Genomic DNA, 14,193 nt, shown 5'->3' on the forward strand with positions numbered 1-14,193 from the left:
CACTTATAGTAACTATTTGGAAGTCCATCTGGTCCAGGCGCTTTCCCCAACTTACTCTTTTTTATAGCCTCTCCCACTTCTCTTACTGTTATAGGTTAATTCATAATTTGTCTTTGTTGTTCTGTGATCTTAGGTAATTTCTGCTTATTAATATATTCATCTATTTTTCCAGTGGTACGTCACAACTGAGATTTACGTAATACTGATAGAATGCCTTTTGTATTTCTGAAGTATTACGAAGTTGTACATACTTGTAACTGTTGTTCATTGAGTTCTTCTGTGCATCCCCACATTGGGAGCCCCGCATACGCAGGCCTGCCGACGGAAAAACTTTTCTAGCTTTTACAGAGCTCCGTTAGGGGTCGCTCCCCCTAGATCATGCTGGGAGACCGCTTTTCCCACCTAAATGGTCCCATGATCCTCGGGGGAGCGGCCCCCTCTCCCTGAGTTCTCCTGAGCAGCTGCGAACCAACTAGATAAAACCAGAGAGTTCACAGCGGGGCAGGAGGGAGGGATGTGTGTCTGCACAGAAGAACTCAATGAACAACAGTTACAGGTGTGTACAACTTTGTATTCATTTTCATTCTTCTGTGCATGCTCACATTGGGAGATTACCAAGCTACACCACACACACACACCAGGAGGCGGGATGAAACTCTCCAACAAAATTTTATTGGTAATTATATACAAAAACGAGATACTATGTAAGACTATATAAGCTGGCATATGTATAAAGCATACAACCAAGTTGGTTGAAGAGCACAATAACCTGACATGTATCGACCACAATGTTGTAAAAATAAAACATAATTCCAATTGCATAAAGTATACTGTGTCATCCTTCCTCACTTATTCTCTCTCTTTTTAACATAAACTAAGAGCGTAACACTGCTTTAGCCACTGCCACATCCTAAGACATATTAACATCTATTGCATAGTGTTTAATAAAGGTATCACAGGAAGGCCAAGTGGCAGCTTTGCATATATGTGCAACCGGGACTCCCTTTAACAAGGCCGACGATGAGGCCTGGGACCTGGTTGAATGTGCCCTTACCTGTAAAGGGCAAGGAATCTTGTCCGGTTGATACGATGCCTGAATAGTAGATACAATCCACCTAGAGATTGTCTTAAGCACATGCCCTCTTCCCTCTGTTGTGTCCCTCAAAACATATAAACAAATGTTCATCTTCTCTGAAGACCCTTGTCCTGTCTAGGTAAAAAGACAGGTCTCTCTTCAGATCTAAAGAATGCAGAGCCCGTTCTGCCCTTGATTGCGGATTGGGAAAAAGGGTTGGCAGACTAATCTCCTGTGCCATATGGAACGCGGACACCACCTTAGGCAAGAACTTAATACATGGCCTAAGCGTTACTTTATTTGGATGAAATATGGATACCAATGGTATGAGCGGCTGTTTAGACAATACCAGCAACAACCTAGTTCCTACCAGAGGCCTTATCTATCCTATCAACCACAGCAGTCTAGGAGGAGGCCCTATAAACAGAAGTCTTCACAACCCACTGTTCAGCTCAACAAGGACATCCAGGGCCATGCAAAACAATTGACTCGTTGCAGCCACACCTGACCCTTGTTACACCAGAGATTGTCTGCTTATTACCCCCGATGGAAGTCGATTACAGCAGACTCTTGGGTCCTGAATATTGTCAGGCACGGATATGGGTTGGAGTTTGTGGGCAGACCTAAGTGTATTCTTGCCTCTCAGGCCACTATTAATAGAATGCCTGAGCTGGAGTTGGAGATTCAATCCCTGTTAAATAAAGGGGCAATTCAAGAAGTATTGAACGTAGCTGAGTTTCATGGTTTCTTTTCTAAGTTCTTTTTGGTCCCCAAGAAGGATGGTGGTCTTCATCCCATCTTGGACCTGAGAGGGTTAAATCATTATCTCAAAACATCCAGATTTAAAATGGTAACCTTCTCGGATGTCTTAACCTTCCTCTCCAGAGGAAGGTTGCTGTTGTGGACTTAAAAGATGCGTATTTCCATGTGGGGATTAAGAGAGGTCACAGGAAATATCTTTGTTTTAGGTATCATGACAGGCTGTACCAGTATGCTGGGTTGCCTTTGGGGCTGGCCATTGCACTGAGAGTGTTTACTAAGTGCATGGCACTGGTGACTGCTTACCTGAGGATGAAGGGTTGTTCTGTTTTCCCCTACTTAGATGACTGGTTATTGTCTACACTATCCGAAGGAGAACTAAGGGAACAGGTTGCCCTAGTAACTACTATGTGTGTCAGTCCCTGGCAGGTAGACCCCTGAAGCCCGTCCCCAGTGAACACACGTTGGTTCCAGTAGAGGAAGCTTTATTGGAGTCTATGCAGTTCAGGTCTGTACTCCATCACGGAGTTTGGCAGAAGTGACAATTCAAATCAATCAGTCTATGTTATAGTTGATTTTCCTGCGCCCCAAATGACAGTCACAGTTTTGGCACGCAAGCCTACACGAGTTCTGTGAGAATCTATTCAGTTATGACAGTGTGTTCCCACCTGGGTTTGGTAATTAACGTCACTAAGTCCAAGCTGGAGACATACCAACGACTAACCTACATTGGGACAAAGCTGGACTCGACATTAGGCAGGGCTACGTTACCTCTTGATAGAGGGAGAAAGATTCGTTCCCTGGTACATCTGTTTTCGACAAATAGATTTCAGGCCGCGAGTAGAATCCAACGGTTACTAGGTCATATGGCTGCTCCCATGGCCATAGTACCCTTTGCACGCCTGAACATGAGAAACCTACAGAACTCATTTGTTCGATGCTTTAACACAATGTCACATTCCCCATACCAGAGGTTCCCTATACCCAGACAGGTAGGTCGATCCTTACACTGGTGGGCTATTGAATCCAATTTGTTGCAAGGTATGCCCTTTGGGCCACAACGTTGGGACGTTAGTGTCACTACCGATGCTTCCATGTTTGGATGGGGTGCCCATTGTGGTTCCCTTTCTGTTCAGGATAAATGGTGTCAGGTAGAACAGTCACTGCACATAAATGTTCTTGAACTTAGAGCAGTATGATTTGCTCTTGTTTCTTTTGCAGCCATCCTACGGAACAGAAGCGTCCAGATTCACATGGACAATACCACTGCAAAGTATTATATAAACAAGCAGGGTGGAACTGCGTAATTGGCCCTTTGCAAGAAAGCAACTGCCATTTGGGAGTGGGCGATTGCAAATGAGGTGTCTCTGCAAGCTGTTCACATAGCCAGAACAGAAAACTCCAGGGTGGATGTGCTCAGCAGAATGTTGGTCACTGATCATGAATGGTCCTTAAACATGGTTTACCTCAATCAGGTGTTCCTGGAATGGGGTCTCCCAGATGTGGATTTATTTGCCACGGCGAACAATGCAAAAGCCCCAATCTTTTGTTCCTTTGCAAGAAGCGACTCCCTCTCTATAGGGGATGTTTTTCAGTTTGTTTAGACGGGCTGGCTATGCTACATTTTCCCGCCATTTCTCCTTATTGCCAAAGTACTTTGCAAAATCCAACAAGACAACACAAACTGCATATTGATCACTCCATTTTGGCCAAGACAGCTCTGGTTGCCAAGGCTATTAGAGTGGTCAAGACAGACTTTCATAACTCTGCCCTCAGCCCCGGACATCTTCACACGGGGGACTCTGTTCCATCATGACCCCAAGCGTCTGTACTTTACCGCCTGGTGAATATACCCCCAATAGATGGTTTCTCCCAGGAGGTGCAAACTGTGCTTCTTAATGCTAGAAGACCTTCTACTAGGCGTTCCTACACATCCAAGTGGAAGCATTTTTCTTATTGGGTGCATGAGAGAGACCTCTCACTGGTATCCTGCCCGTTAGACACGGTCTTGGATTACCTATGCCATTTAAAATCACAGGGCCTAGCTACATCTTCCCTCAAAGTACATTTGGCTGCCATCTCAGCCTTTCACGAGCAGGTAGAAGGTAATAGTTTTCTCTCACCAAACTTCCCAGAGGTTTCTGAAAGGAATTATGAACTTACATCCTCCAGTGGTACAGCCGGTCCCTCAATAGTCATTGTCGCTAGTTCTGTCACAATTAACGTTACCCCTATTTGATCCTCTGGCAACATGCTCTTTGCAATCGCTGTCATGGAAGGTCTGTTTTTTGGTGGCTATAACTTCTGCCCGCAGGGTGAGTGAGCTGTCTGCCTTAAGGGCCGACCCACCCTTTCTGAGGGAAAGGAGCTTATAGGAGCTACTCCTGTGACACGATGACCCGAAGGGAGACACATGGCCCTCGGTGGTCCCCGTTTTCAGATGTGCCATACAGATCGATCTCCAGGTCTCCATCCCTACGGGCGCACTCCCGGGGAGACTCATACCATACTTCGTTCCTTTCGGAACCGAGGATCGATGCCAGATCCGATCACTAATGCTGTGAATTCTCCCTGGTGTCTGACTCACCCGAGGGGGAACTTGGCCCGGTGGATGACGTGTCTCCTACAGACAACTTCAGGGCCTATAACAATTTGCTCCAACACATGGCGAGGGCACTCGAGATCGAAGCCATAGCTACGGAACTGAAGTTCACGGACAAGATTCTCCAACATATCTATTCTGGTTCCACTCCGTCAGTATCCTTCCCTGTAACAGAAGGCTTTGTCAAACTGATAAAGGATCTCAACCTGAAACCAGCGTCTGCTCCTGCTACTAATAAGAAGGTGGAAAATCTTTATAGAGTACAGGTCAAACAATGGAAAAATGGAAGGTGTTCTCAAGGTTAAAGCCTGGGTCAAGGACAGAACACCCTCTCAGTTCTGTTTGAATGGACATAAAGAGTCTTGATTGTGACCAGATGTAAGGATCTGCCAAATAACCGTCAAAAGACTCCACTGCTTGTTAGTAAGAGCTTATTGAAAAGCTGCTAGTTCATGATCATGAATAACAATGAACCCAGTCATAACATCATAACCTCCAGCCCCCAACCTCCCCCCACCCCAGGTATGGGTATGGCAGATGCTGCCAGCATCAAGACACCAGAGTCCTCCTGAGGTATAAGTTTAAGGTAAATTAAGGAGGAACTGGATAAATCCCAAAGGCAAAGGTTTCGGAAGTTGGAAGTGCGGGAGAGAGATTTCTCCTGAGTAAGAGGTACAAGGGAGGAGCTCAAGAAGGGGGTGGGGTGGGGTGAGCTGCAAATGAAAAAAAGCGGGAAACGAAGAGAATAGCTGAATTAAAGGTTTAAAGGCGAAGGTTTATAAGATTTAAAGAAAACAAACAGGCAAACCATCACACCTACCCTGGGACTATTATAGGTTGCAGAAACAGTGCAGGGGGCAAAAGGCTTATGCCCCTCTCCTCATAGTTCCAAATCCAAACTGGGCCTGCGTGCATCTGGAAATTAAGTTTCAAGCACAGGATGCCCCGAGGATGTCTGCTTCACAGGATTGGGGTGGACACCAAGGGGACTTGAGGACTTTGAAATCTGTACTCAAGACCTTCGGAAAACATTTCAATCCGGTTTAAGCTCAAGCATTTTTTTCTAAAAGAAAGTCAACATTGGTTGTTGGGGGTTTTCTGGGCTGTATTGCCGTGGTCTTGGCATTGTAGTTCCTGACGTTTCGCCAGCAGCTGTGGCTGGCATCTTCAGAGGTGTAGCACCAAAAGACAGAGATCTCTCAGTGTCACAGTGTGGAAAAGATGTAGGTCATTTGTATCTACTCAGGAGGGGTGGGGTTGAGCTGAGTCATTCTGTAAGAGTTTCCCAGGGTGTGGAATGCTAATGGCGGGAGGCTTCACTGTAACCTGAGGAGGTTCTTAGCTACGCTTAGCATCCAGACAAGAATAAAAGAACATGAAAGACACTGCAGACTTGGACAGCCGGAAAAATCAGCAGTGGCTGAACATAGCCTAACTCAAACAGGGCACAGTATCTTATTCCAGGACACCAAAATACTGGACAACACTTCCAACTACTTTGTCAGACTGCACAGGGAAGCCATTGAAATTCACAAGCATAAGCAAAACTTCAACAGGAAAGAAGAAACCTTAAGAATGAACAGAGCATGGGCTCCAGTTCTGAAAAACACCAGGCCAACAAAACACTCCACACCCGACAATAGCCCTGCAGAGAAGATTAGCACATCAAGCACCAATCCATATGCAAAAGAACCTCCTCAGGTTACAGTGAAGCCTCCCGCCATTAGCATTCCACACCCTGGGAAACTCTTACAGAATGACTCAGCTCAACCCCACCCCTCCTGAGTAGATACAAATGACCTACATCTTTTCCACACTGTGACACTGAGAGATCTCTGTCTTTTGGTGCTACACCTCTGAAGATGCCAGCCACAGCTGCTGGCGAAACGTCAGGAACTACAATGCCAAGACCACGGCAATACAGCCCGGAAAACCCCCAACAACCATCGTTCTCCGGCCGTGAAAGCCTTCGACAATACATAGAAAGTCAACACTTTAAAACATATTCGATGGCATGATCAAAGAGGCTGAAAGTGGGAAGGCTCTGAGCTGCCAGGCATGACCTTCAATCGTGCCGTCTCTGCAGCTGAAACTGAGGAGGAGACAGTGGACTCTACCTGGGTTGTAGACCAGCATCGTAAATATACTGTCCTTTACATTGATCCGACGGTAAACTTTCCCCTCCCATGAGTAGACGACTTCATATGTTTTCAGACACCTAAGAGAAAAAAACAAACCCTTGTGAGGGGCTGTTTTCTTTATCAGTGTTTTCCTGTAAGGGAAAAGGAGTTCAGCAGAATGTCAACAGAAACATAAAACATACCAAAGCTAGTTATTTCTAAAACAAAGCCTAACAGACTTACAGCCAATGTCCAGAAGTATCTCCATTCCTTCCCAGTTCAGGTATCCATTTCATACCCCATTCAATACCCTATTTGCATGGACACTGGCTGGTAACTGATGACAAATGTGCCAACGTTGTCATGGCTGACTTGGAACAGTACTTCCTTAGGTCCCAGCCACGAACACTTCTCCTGTACTTGTGATTCACTGATGACGTTTTTGTCATATGACACATGACACACAGACTGGAGAAATTTCACCAGGCTTTCAGCAACTTCTACCCCATCATCAATCTGAAACAATCTATACAAGAAATACATTTTCTAGACACCACTCTACAAATACATGACAAAAGCATAAAAACCTCATTTACTGAAAACCAACTGATTGCCGAACTTATCTACATGCATCCAGTCATCATCCAAAACACACCAAACAATCCATTATCCACAGCCAAGCTCTAGGCTACAGCCACATCTTGTCATGTATGCCTGCCTGCATACCTGCCATTAATGTGTTTTGCATTTTGTGCTGATCATAAATGTTGGCTGAGGTTGTATTCTATACACTGTGTTGATCATCTAAGAGTGTGTAAACTGCTAACATAAAATGTACTGAGCCAGTGGGGGTTGTCTGTTATCTGTTGAAGGTATTTACTTTCACTTCTACAGCAAGAGTCCTTGAATGCAAGCTGCAGGCAGAGAGCAATGTATCTTTTCTCAGAGACTGAGATGATTTCATTCTGTACTATGTCTAGCCTAAACTAATCACTTCCCATAGAACTCTTTGGGGGTTTCGCGCCAGAATGTTAACAGATCCAAAGGGCGGGAAGTTTCCCTATAATTAACACTATCCCTTTTTGAATAGTTGCCTCTGCCAATGCATTCATATAGATCACTTGGACTGTCTAGGGGCCAAGCTACAAGTGACGAATGACACTTGAACGGCAAGTGTATTTCTCCCTGTTCACTTGCCCTCCACTCGATCCACTTGCCTTTCAAGTGTCATTCGTCACTTGTAGCTTGGCCCTAGATCTCTAATAAAAGTTACTTCAACCAATTCACCTGAGTGCTTGCTGTGAGGGAATTGGGGATCTACCTGCCAAGGACTGACACATCTGCTCCAATGCCTCTGACAGAGATTGTCACCTGCCTGATCTACAACAGAGATTTCTAACAGTACCCATTGGATGTAGTAAGACAACAAGTCAACAAGACAACAAAGCTAGAATGATACCAAGGGATGAACTGTTACAAGATAAGCCCAAATGGAACAACGAGAGAGTACCACTGCTGGTCACATACAGCTCTCAGCTCAAACCAACACATCAATAATGAGCTCCAACCTAAGTTGGACAATGATATTGCTCTCTCACAGGTACTGGGAGGCAAACTTGTTCTTGCCTAGAGACAGCCCTCCAACCTTAAACAGCTCCTCACTCACAACTATGCACGTTCCAAAATAGACATGAACTCTGGGATGAGGACCTGTAATAAACCAAGATGCCAGCTCTGCTCCCATATTTTCTCCGCAAAAAGGAGAGACGCCGAAAAACGAGTCAACAGACCGTATAGAACAGCTTCAACTGTAATTGTATTTGTTAGAGGCACAAAAAAAAGCCTTGGGCAAAGAAAACAAAGGGAGAGCGCCCGGATTTCCCGGCTGCTCTCAACAGCAATTAAGCGAGGACAAAACAACAAAGGGAGAGTACTCAAATTTCTCAGCTACTCCCACAGGAATTAGATAAGGAAAACAGAAAGCAAGGGGAGAGCACTGGGGTTTCTCGGCTACTCCCGACGGGAAAATGGCAACGGGCTTGCCAGGCTATACTTTATCCCATTTCACACAAAATTAAGCTTCTGCAGCCGGCAAAATCATAAATTCCTGAAAACACACAAAAAACACAATGCTTTACATAGTGAGCCTCAATTAAACAGTAAGAATGTAACAACATCATGAAATTATTTTGTGTACATATTTACCATTACATCATGTGGTTCTACATAACAAATAAAAGTTGCTGGCCGGCAGACAGGAAATAAACGTTTCTTCTCAGTTTCAAAACAGCTGTAGTTTCTCCCATCCATCTGCAAGCCCTAGTACGTGGGTGTAACCTGAATAGAACGCCCAGCATACCCAATAGAGACAGCCCCAACAAATTAAAGGGCACACAGCACCAATGCACAAAACTTAATGAAGAAGTTGGACAGGAACCAAAAATCAACAAAGCCAGTGAAAGATCCCATCATGCCAGAAATGGAGAAAAATCTATCTCCTGATTGAGACCGCTGGGTGCCACAGTCCTAAGGTTAAAAATCCATTTGGCTTCCAAACGAAGGAGAGGAGAAAATGTTCAGTGAGTGGTGCCTCAATAGCAACATTCCTGATTTTCGACATGTGCTCTTGAATCCGGAGCTTCACAGGTCGAATGGTGCTGCCAATGTAAAGCAGATCACAGGTACACTTAATGGCATAAACTACCCCTGGGGTACTACATGTGGAAAAACTTTTTGTGAACAACTTATTCCCAGTTATTGGATGATTGATAGTGTCCACATTTACAGAGAACTGACAAATGTTACAGTGGCCACATTTAAAGTGGCCAACTGGTCTTTGGGTCATAACAACGGGCATGGACTTCCTAAAGTCAGAGTGCACCACTATTGAGGCACCACTCACTGAACATTTTATGGCACATCATAAAAATGAGCGTGAATTTTGTTACACTGTACTCCAAGTTTTAGACATGAGAGGGAGCAATGTAGATCGTAAAACTCTCCTTCGTTTGGAAGCCAAATGAAGTACTGTGATTGGGGGGTTTTCAGGAATTTATGATTTTGGCTGCTGAAGAAGCTTAATTTTGTGCGAAACGGGATAAAGTATAGCCTGGCAAGCCCGTTGCCATTTTCCCGTCGGGAGTAGCCGAGAAACCCCAGTGCTCTCCCCTTGCTTTCTGTTTTCCTTATCTAATTCCTGTGGGAGTAGCTGAGAAATTTGAGTACTCTCCCTTTGTTGTTTTGTCCTCGCTTAATTGCTGTTGAGAGCAGCCGGGAAATCCAGGCACTCTCCCTTTGTTTTCTTTGCCCAAGGCTTTTTTTGTGCCTCTAACAAATACAATTACAGTTGAAGCTGTTCTATACGGTCTGTTGACTCGTTTTTCGGCGTCTCTCCTTTTTGCTGTTTTGGACCGTTCCCCTCGTTTTTCTCTTCCCCATATTTTCTCCAACAATAAAATCACTGGACCTACCAACACCAGCTATACCATCTCAGGCTCATTCACTTGTTCATCTTCCAATGTTATATATGCCATCAAGTGTCAACAATGCCGTTTGACTCTCTATATTGGACAAACAGGTCAGTCCCTTCACATTAGAATGAATGGACATAAATCTGATATCAAAAACTGCAACATTCAAAAACCAGTGGGAGAACATTTCAATCTGCCAAGTTATTCCATCGCTGACCTCTGAGTAGAAGTTCTCAAGCAGAGAAACTTCAAAGGAAAATTACACCCTAATATTGTTGAAGTTGACCTTATTTGCAAATTTGGAACAATATATCCCTCACGGGATACAGATGCTAATTTTCTGCACTTCACACCCCTGCTCTATCAAGCTAATTACAACATGTAATATAGCTAGATTCTTGACACTCTAATTTACAATAACCCTTCCACCCTCTGCCTGGATTATAAAGACTAACTACAACAGAGAGTAACGCGGTAGTCAATATGGAAAAACGAAACAAAAACTACCTGCATAACCTTACTAATAAGCTCAATGTATCCAATTACAATCCTATTTTATTGACAATTCATTTATATAAATCATACAGTAAGTTCACTATAACAAGTTAGGAAATTTCTGAACCATGAAAAATTCCTACAGTACTCCTACTCACAACTGGAAAACTCTTTACACAAGTGCTACAACACAGGTATCTTCAATCAATGATTAATAAAGTGCTAGTGCCCAAAGTGCTATTGTAATTTTTCATTGCACATAAATATTTTAAAGTGCAAATGCATATACAGCACCACATGAACACAAGTCCTTCAAACAAATGTATAAGTTCCCGAGCACTAAGTATCCAATCCGTGAGGAAGAATCCAATTTCTATAAAGTCCTAGGTTGCAAACCACTCCAGATGACTGTGATGATTCCAACATGATAATAAAAGATCCTCTGACGGGCTGCCTAGATCCTGGTTAATCCCGTTTCGTATCATCTTTCTCAAAGAGTACAGAGACACTAGAGGTAAATACAATAGTTACCAAAATTAAATACAATATTTCAACATTTTAAAATTTACAATATTACAAACATTACAGCAACACTTACATGATTCCTTCATAAATATTTCTTATAAGTACTTAATACCACATCCATTCAGTATCACATCACTGTGTAACATAGCAATTACAAAAATCAAACCACGAGTGCTTATGCATTCACAGCAGCAGTGGAAGTACAGGCAAGAATCTCTAGCTGTTTCCTCAAATGTTCTTTGTCCTGGGTTTGATGCTGTTGTGAAGCAGGGTTTTGCCTGCTTCCCTACAGCAGTGCATTCGTGCATCTCCTGGGATTTCCAGGGTTTCTCCTTGATCTTTACCCAACCTGCTGATTTTGAGAAAGAGTGGCTTCATTCAGATTTTCCTGGTTGTGCCCACACAACAGCCATTTCCCCCCAGCAGCCATTTCCTCTCCCAACGTAAGGAGGATTTTTTGTTTTAATCAGAAATTGAATATTGTTATAGCAATATAATGTTATAACAACATATGTAGCAGGTTCTCTAAATTCCCAGGTTTCATTTTTTAAAAAAATAAGTCTCCAGCATATTTTGTTGCAGAGATATAAGGGGAAAGGCATATCTCTGTAATGAAAGGGGCTTATTTTTTAAAAAAAGGAAAACTGGGAATTCAGAGAACCTGTTACACATGCTATTACAACAGGATATTGACATAACAATATTTAATTGTTGATCTTTCCAAAATGAAAAAGCCTATTTGTGGAAGCTCCACTGCCTCTGCATAGTATTGGCAGCTGCAGCAGCAACAGAAAAACTACATGTGCCTGTCCTCAGGTGAAAAATGCCATTGTCATATGATGCTGAGAATTTTCCCCTTTCGGGCTATCAATCTGACCAGTATAGAAATATGTGGGCAGTAAAACATGTTATGGGTCTTTTTTGGTGCCTTTCTTGCGAAGCTGGTTGTAAGGACACTAAACTCCAAAAGGGATTTTTTTAAACCTCACCTTTGCTCTTTGAGGAGTTCAGACAGGCATTTCACAGTATCCTTTTACAATGACAAATATTTTTAAATGAACACAGTTTTGCTTCTCCTTCATGGGCTACCTACTTTGAATTCACACAGCTGTCATCCCACAGTACCAGAACTTGTCCCCTCGTGAGACCGATGAGGCGAACTCTGCTCACCTGGCAAGAGAGAGGAATTCTGGGTAAGTACTGCATGGAAAGCAGAAACTCAGGTCTAGCTCAGCTTATTTCATGTATTTGAGCTAGTCCTTTTTTATTCTAAAATACAGAACACCCAGAAAACAAAGAACACCAGTTATTGCAGCTGTTCAACTAGCTGGAAAAACACAGCCCAGCCAAGTTTTGGTCCTTTTGACAGATTGTTTTTTGTCTAGAAGATAGCATTTGTGTTGGTTTACCAAAATGTGCCAAGAGAAAGTCATCAACATCCTTTTCACTCTGGCAGATACTTGGAACAGTATAGCTCACATGGCACAATAAAGAGACCCGGGACTCACTTCACACATTGCTGTACCTCCATGTATTTCCTCTTTAGTCATCTACCCCCTTCTCCTTCCCCTCATGTCTGCTGAGCTAAAATAGGCTGAGAGGGGGTAGCAGCTGCCATTTTAAAACGAGAGCAAAGAGAGAGAGTAACGGAAGAAATCCAGAGCAGAAGCAACAACGCGCCATGAACCTCTAACTAAACAAAAAAGAACTGTGTATATCAAATCACTGCCTAGATGTTTGCATGAACTTGATTGGGACTGTTGCTTAATTTGAATTGTAATTTCCATTCATGGTAACTGCCCGGAAGAAGGAAGACAGAAATGGGATGGAGACACAAGTACGTCCATTGTGGTTACGCTTCAACTATGGAATAACATCCTCCTTTTTGGGAGTTGATGGACATTTCCCTATGAATTTTGTATATACAGCAATTTTGCATTCTGAAAATTGTTTGTAACTCAAGGCACTGTCACTTTATATGTAACAGCACTGGTCGCTTTCTTGCTGTTATTTATTGATACTTATTGCATATGAGCACATTGCACTTTATTGTTGTGCTTCTCTTGATTATTTTAAGTTTGTGATCTATATTGTCCAATGGTTCATTGATTGTGTGAGCCTCTGAGTTTTTTCTGGCAGTCACTGCCTATGATTTATGAATATATGAGATTGAAGACAACATTTTAAAACAAGGCAACCCTCAGCAAACATGGACTGCACAATCCCTCCTTTCTCTTGGCAATCAAGAGGGAAGATGCCAGTGCACACAGGACTGTACATAAAAAGCTTCCACAGCCACTTGAAGAAGCACAAGGCCCATCTCACTCTGGCTTCCGCATCTCTTGGCAATTACTGTGCCAAGAGAGGGGAGAGATGGCGTTTTTTTTTTTAGCGGAAGGCAATTTTTGGTCTTTCACAGAAAACTTTTCCCCTCACAAAACGTCAGCTTTACCTGTGAAAAAATGAACCTCCTTGAGAATTTACCACAGCCTCATTTAGAATTTGTTTTGAGATTTTATTGGCCTGCAGTTTGAAAATGTTAGAAAAAGCCCATGTAATGTCTAGGATCGAGTGTTGAGTTAGCCTGGAAAAACCTGGCTGTAGATTCCTCCTCATTCAGGAAACTTGTTTGGTGGCCATGGCTAAGCCACTATCTCTCAACTGGCTCACAGCTGAATTCCTGATCCAGTTCAAGGTTTGGGTTCTAACCTTTAAGGCCCTTAGCGGACTGGGACCAGCATAACTGCGAGACCGCCACTCACCATATGTTCCCTGGAGGCTGCTTTGTTCAGCAGATGAACACCTACTGTGGTTCCCTGGCCCCAAGGAGGTTCGCCTTGCCTCAACCAGGGCCAGAGTTTTCTCGGCCCTGGCCCCAATTTGCCTGCGTCAACTTGGGCTCATTCGGATTTGTTATCCTTCCGCCACGCCTGCAGGGCAGAGATGTTCTGTCAGGCATATGGTGGTTGAGGCAGGTGGGCCACCTAAAATATTTGTGTTGCCTCCTGCCATGGGGGGAGCACATGCCTCCCTGGTTTCTGTAACAATCTATGGGCCAAGCCACAAGTGACAAATGACACTTGAATGGCAAGTGAACAGACTCACATGTATTCCTCCCTGTTCACTTGCGCTCCACCCTGCCCTATG

The 14,193-nt window shown here is 43.6% G+C and overlaps 1 protein-coding gene across 2 annotated transcripts in view; it reads right to left on the bottom strand.

Moving 5' to 3' along the window:
- IDUA (alpha-L-iduronidase) overlaps positions 1–14,193 on the bottom strand; it is a 105,659-nt gene that overhangs the window by 5,605 nt on the left and 85,861 nt on the right. The window contains exons 12-13 of one of the 2 annotated variants that reach the window (XM_054986429.1): positions 12,140–12,216; positions 6,554–6,654 (exon numbers count right to left, since the gene is read on the bottom strand). In XM_054986429.1, the coding sequence (XP_054842404.1) occupies positions 6,554–6,654; positions 12,140–12,216 (178 nt within the window). Of the gene's footprint in view, positions 1–6,553; positions 6,655–12,139; positions 12,217–14,193 lie in introns of those variants that run through there. The other variant, XM_054986430.1, reaches the window with a different exon arrangement.

Source organism: Eublepharis macularius, chromosome 8, assembly GCF_028583425.1.
Source record: "Eublepharis macularius isolate TG4126 chromosome 8, MPM_Emac_v1.0, whole genome shotgun sequence".
In the NCBI taxonomy this organism is placed as follows: domain Eukaryota; kingdom Metazoa; phylum Chordata; class Lepidosauria; order Squamata; family Eublepharidae; genus Eublepharis; species Eublepharis macularius.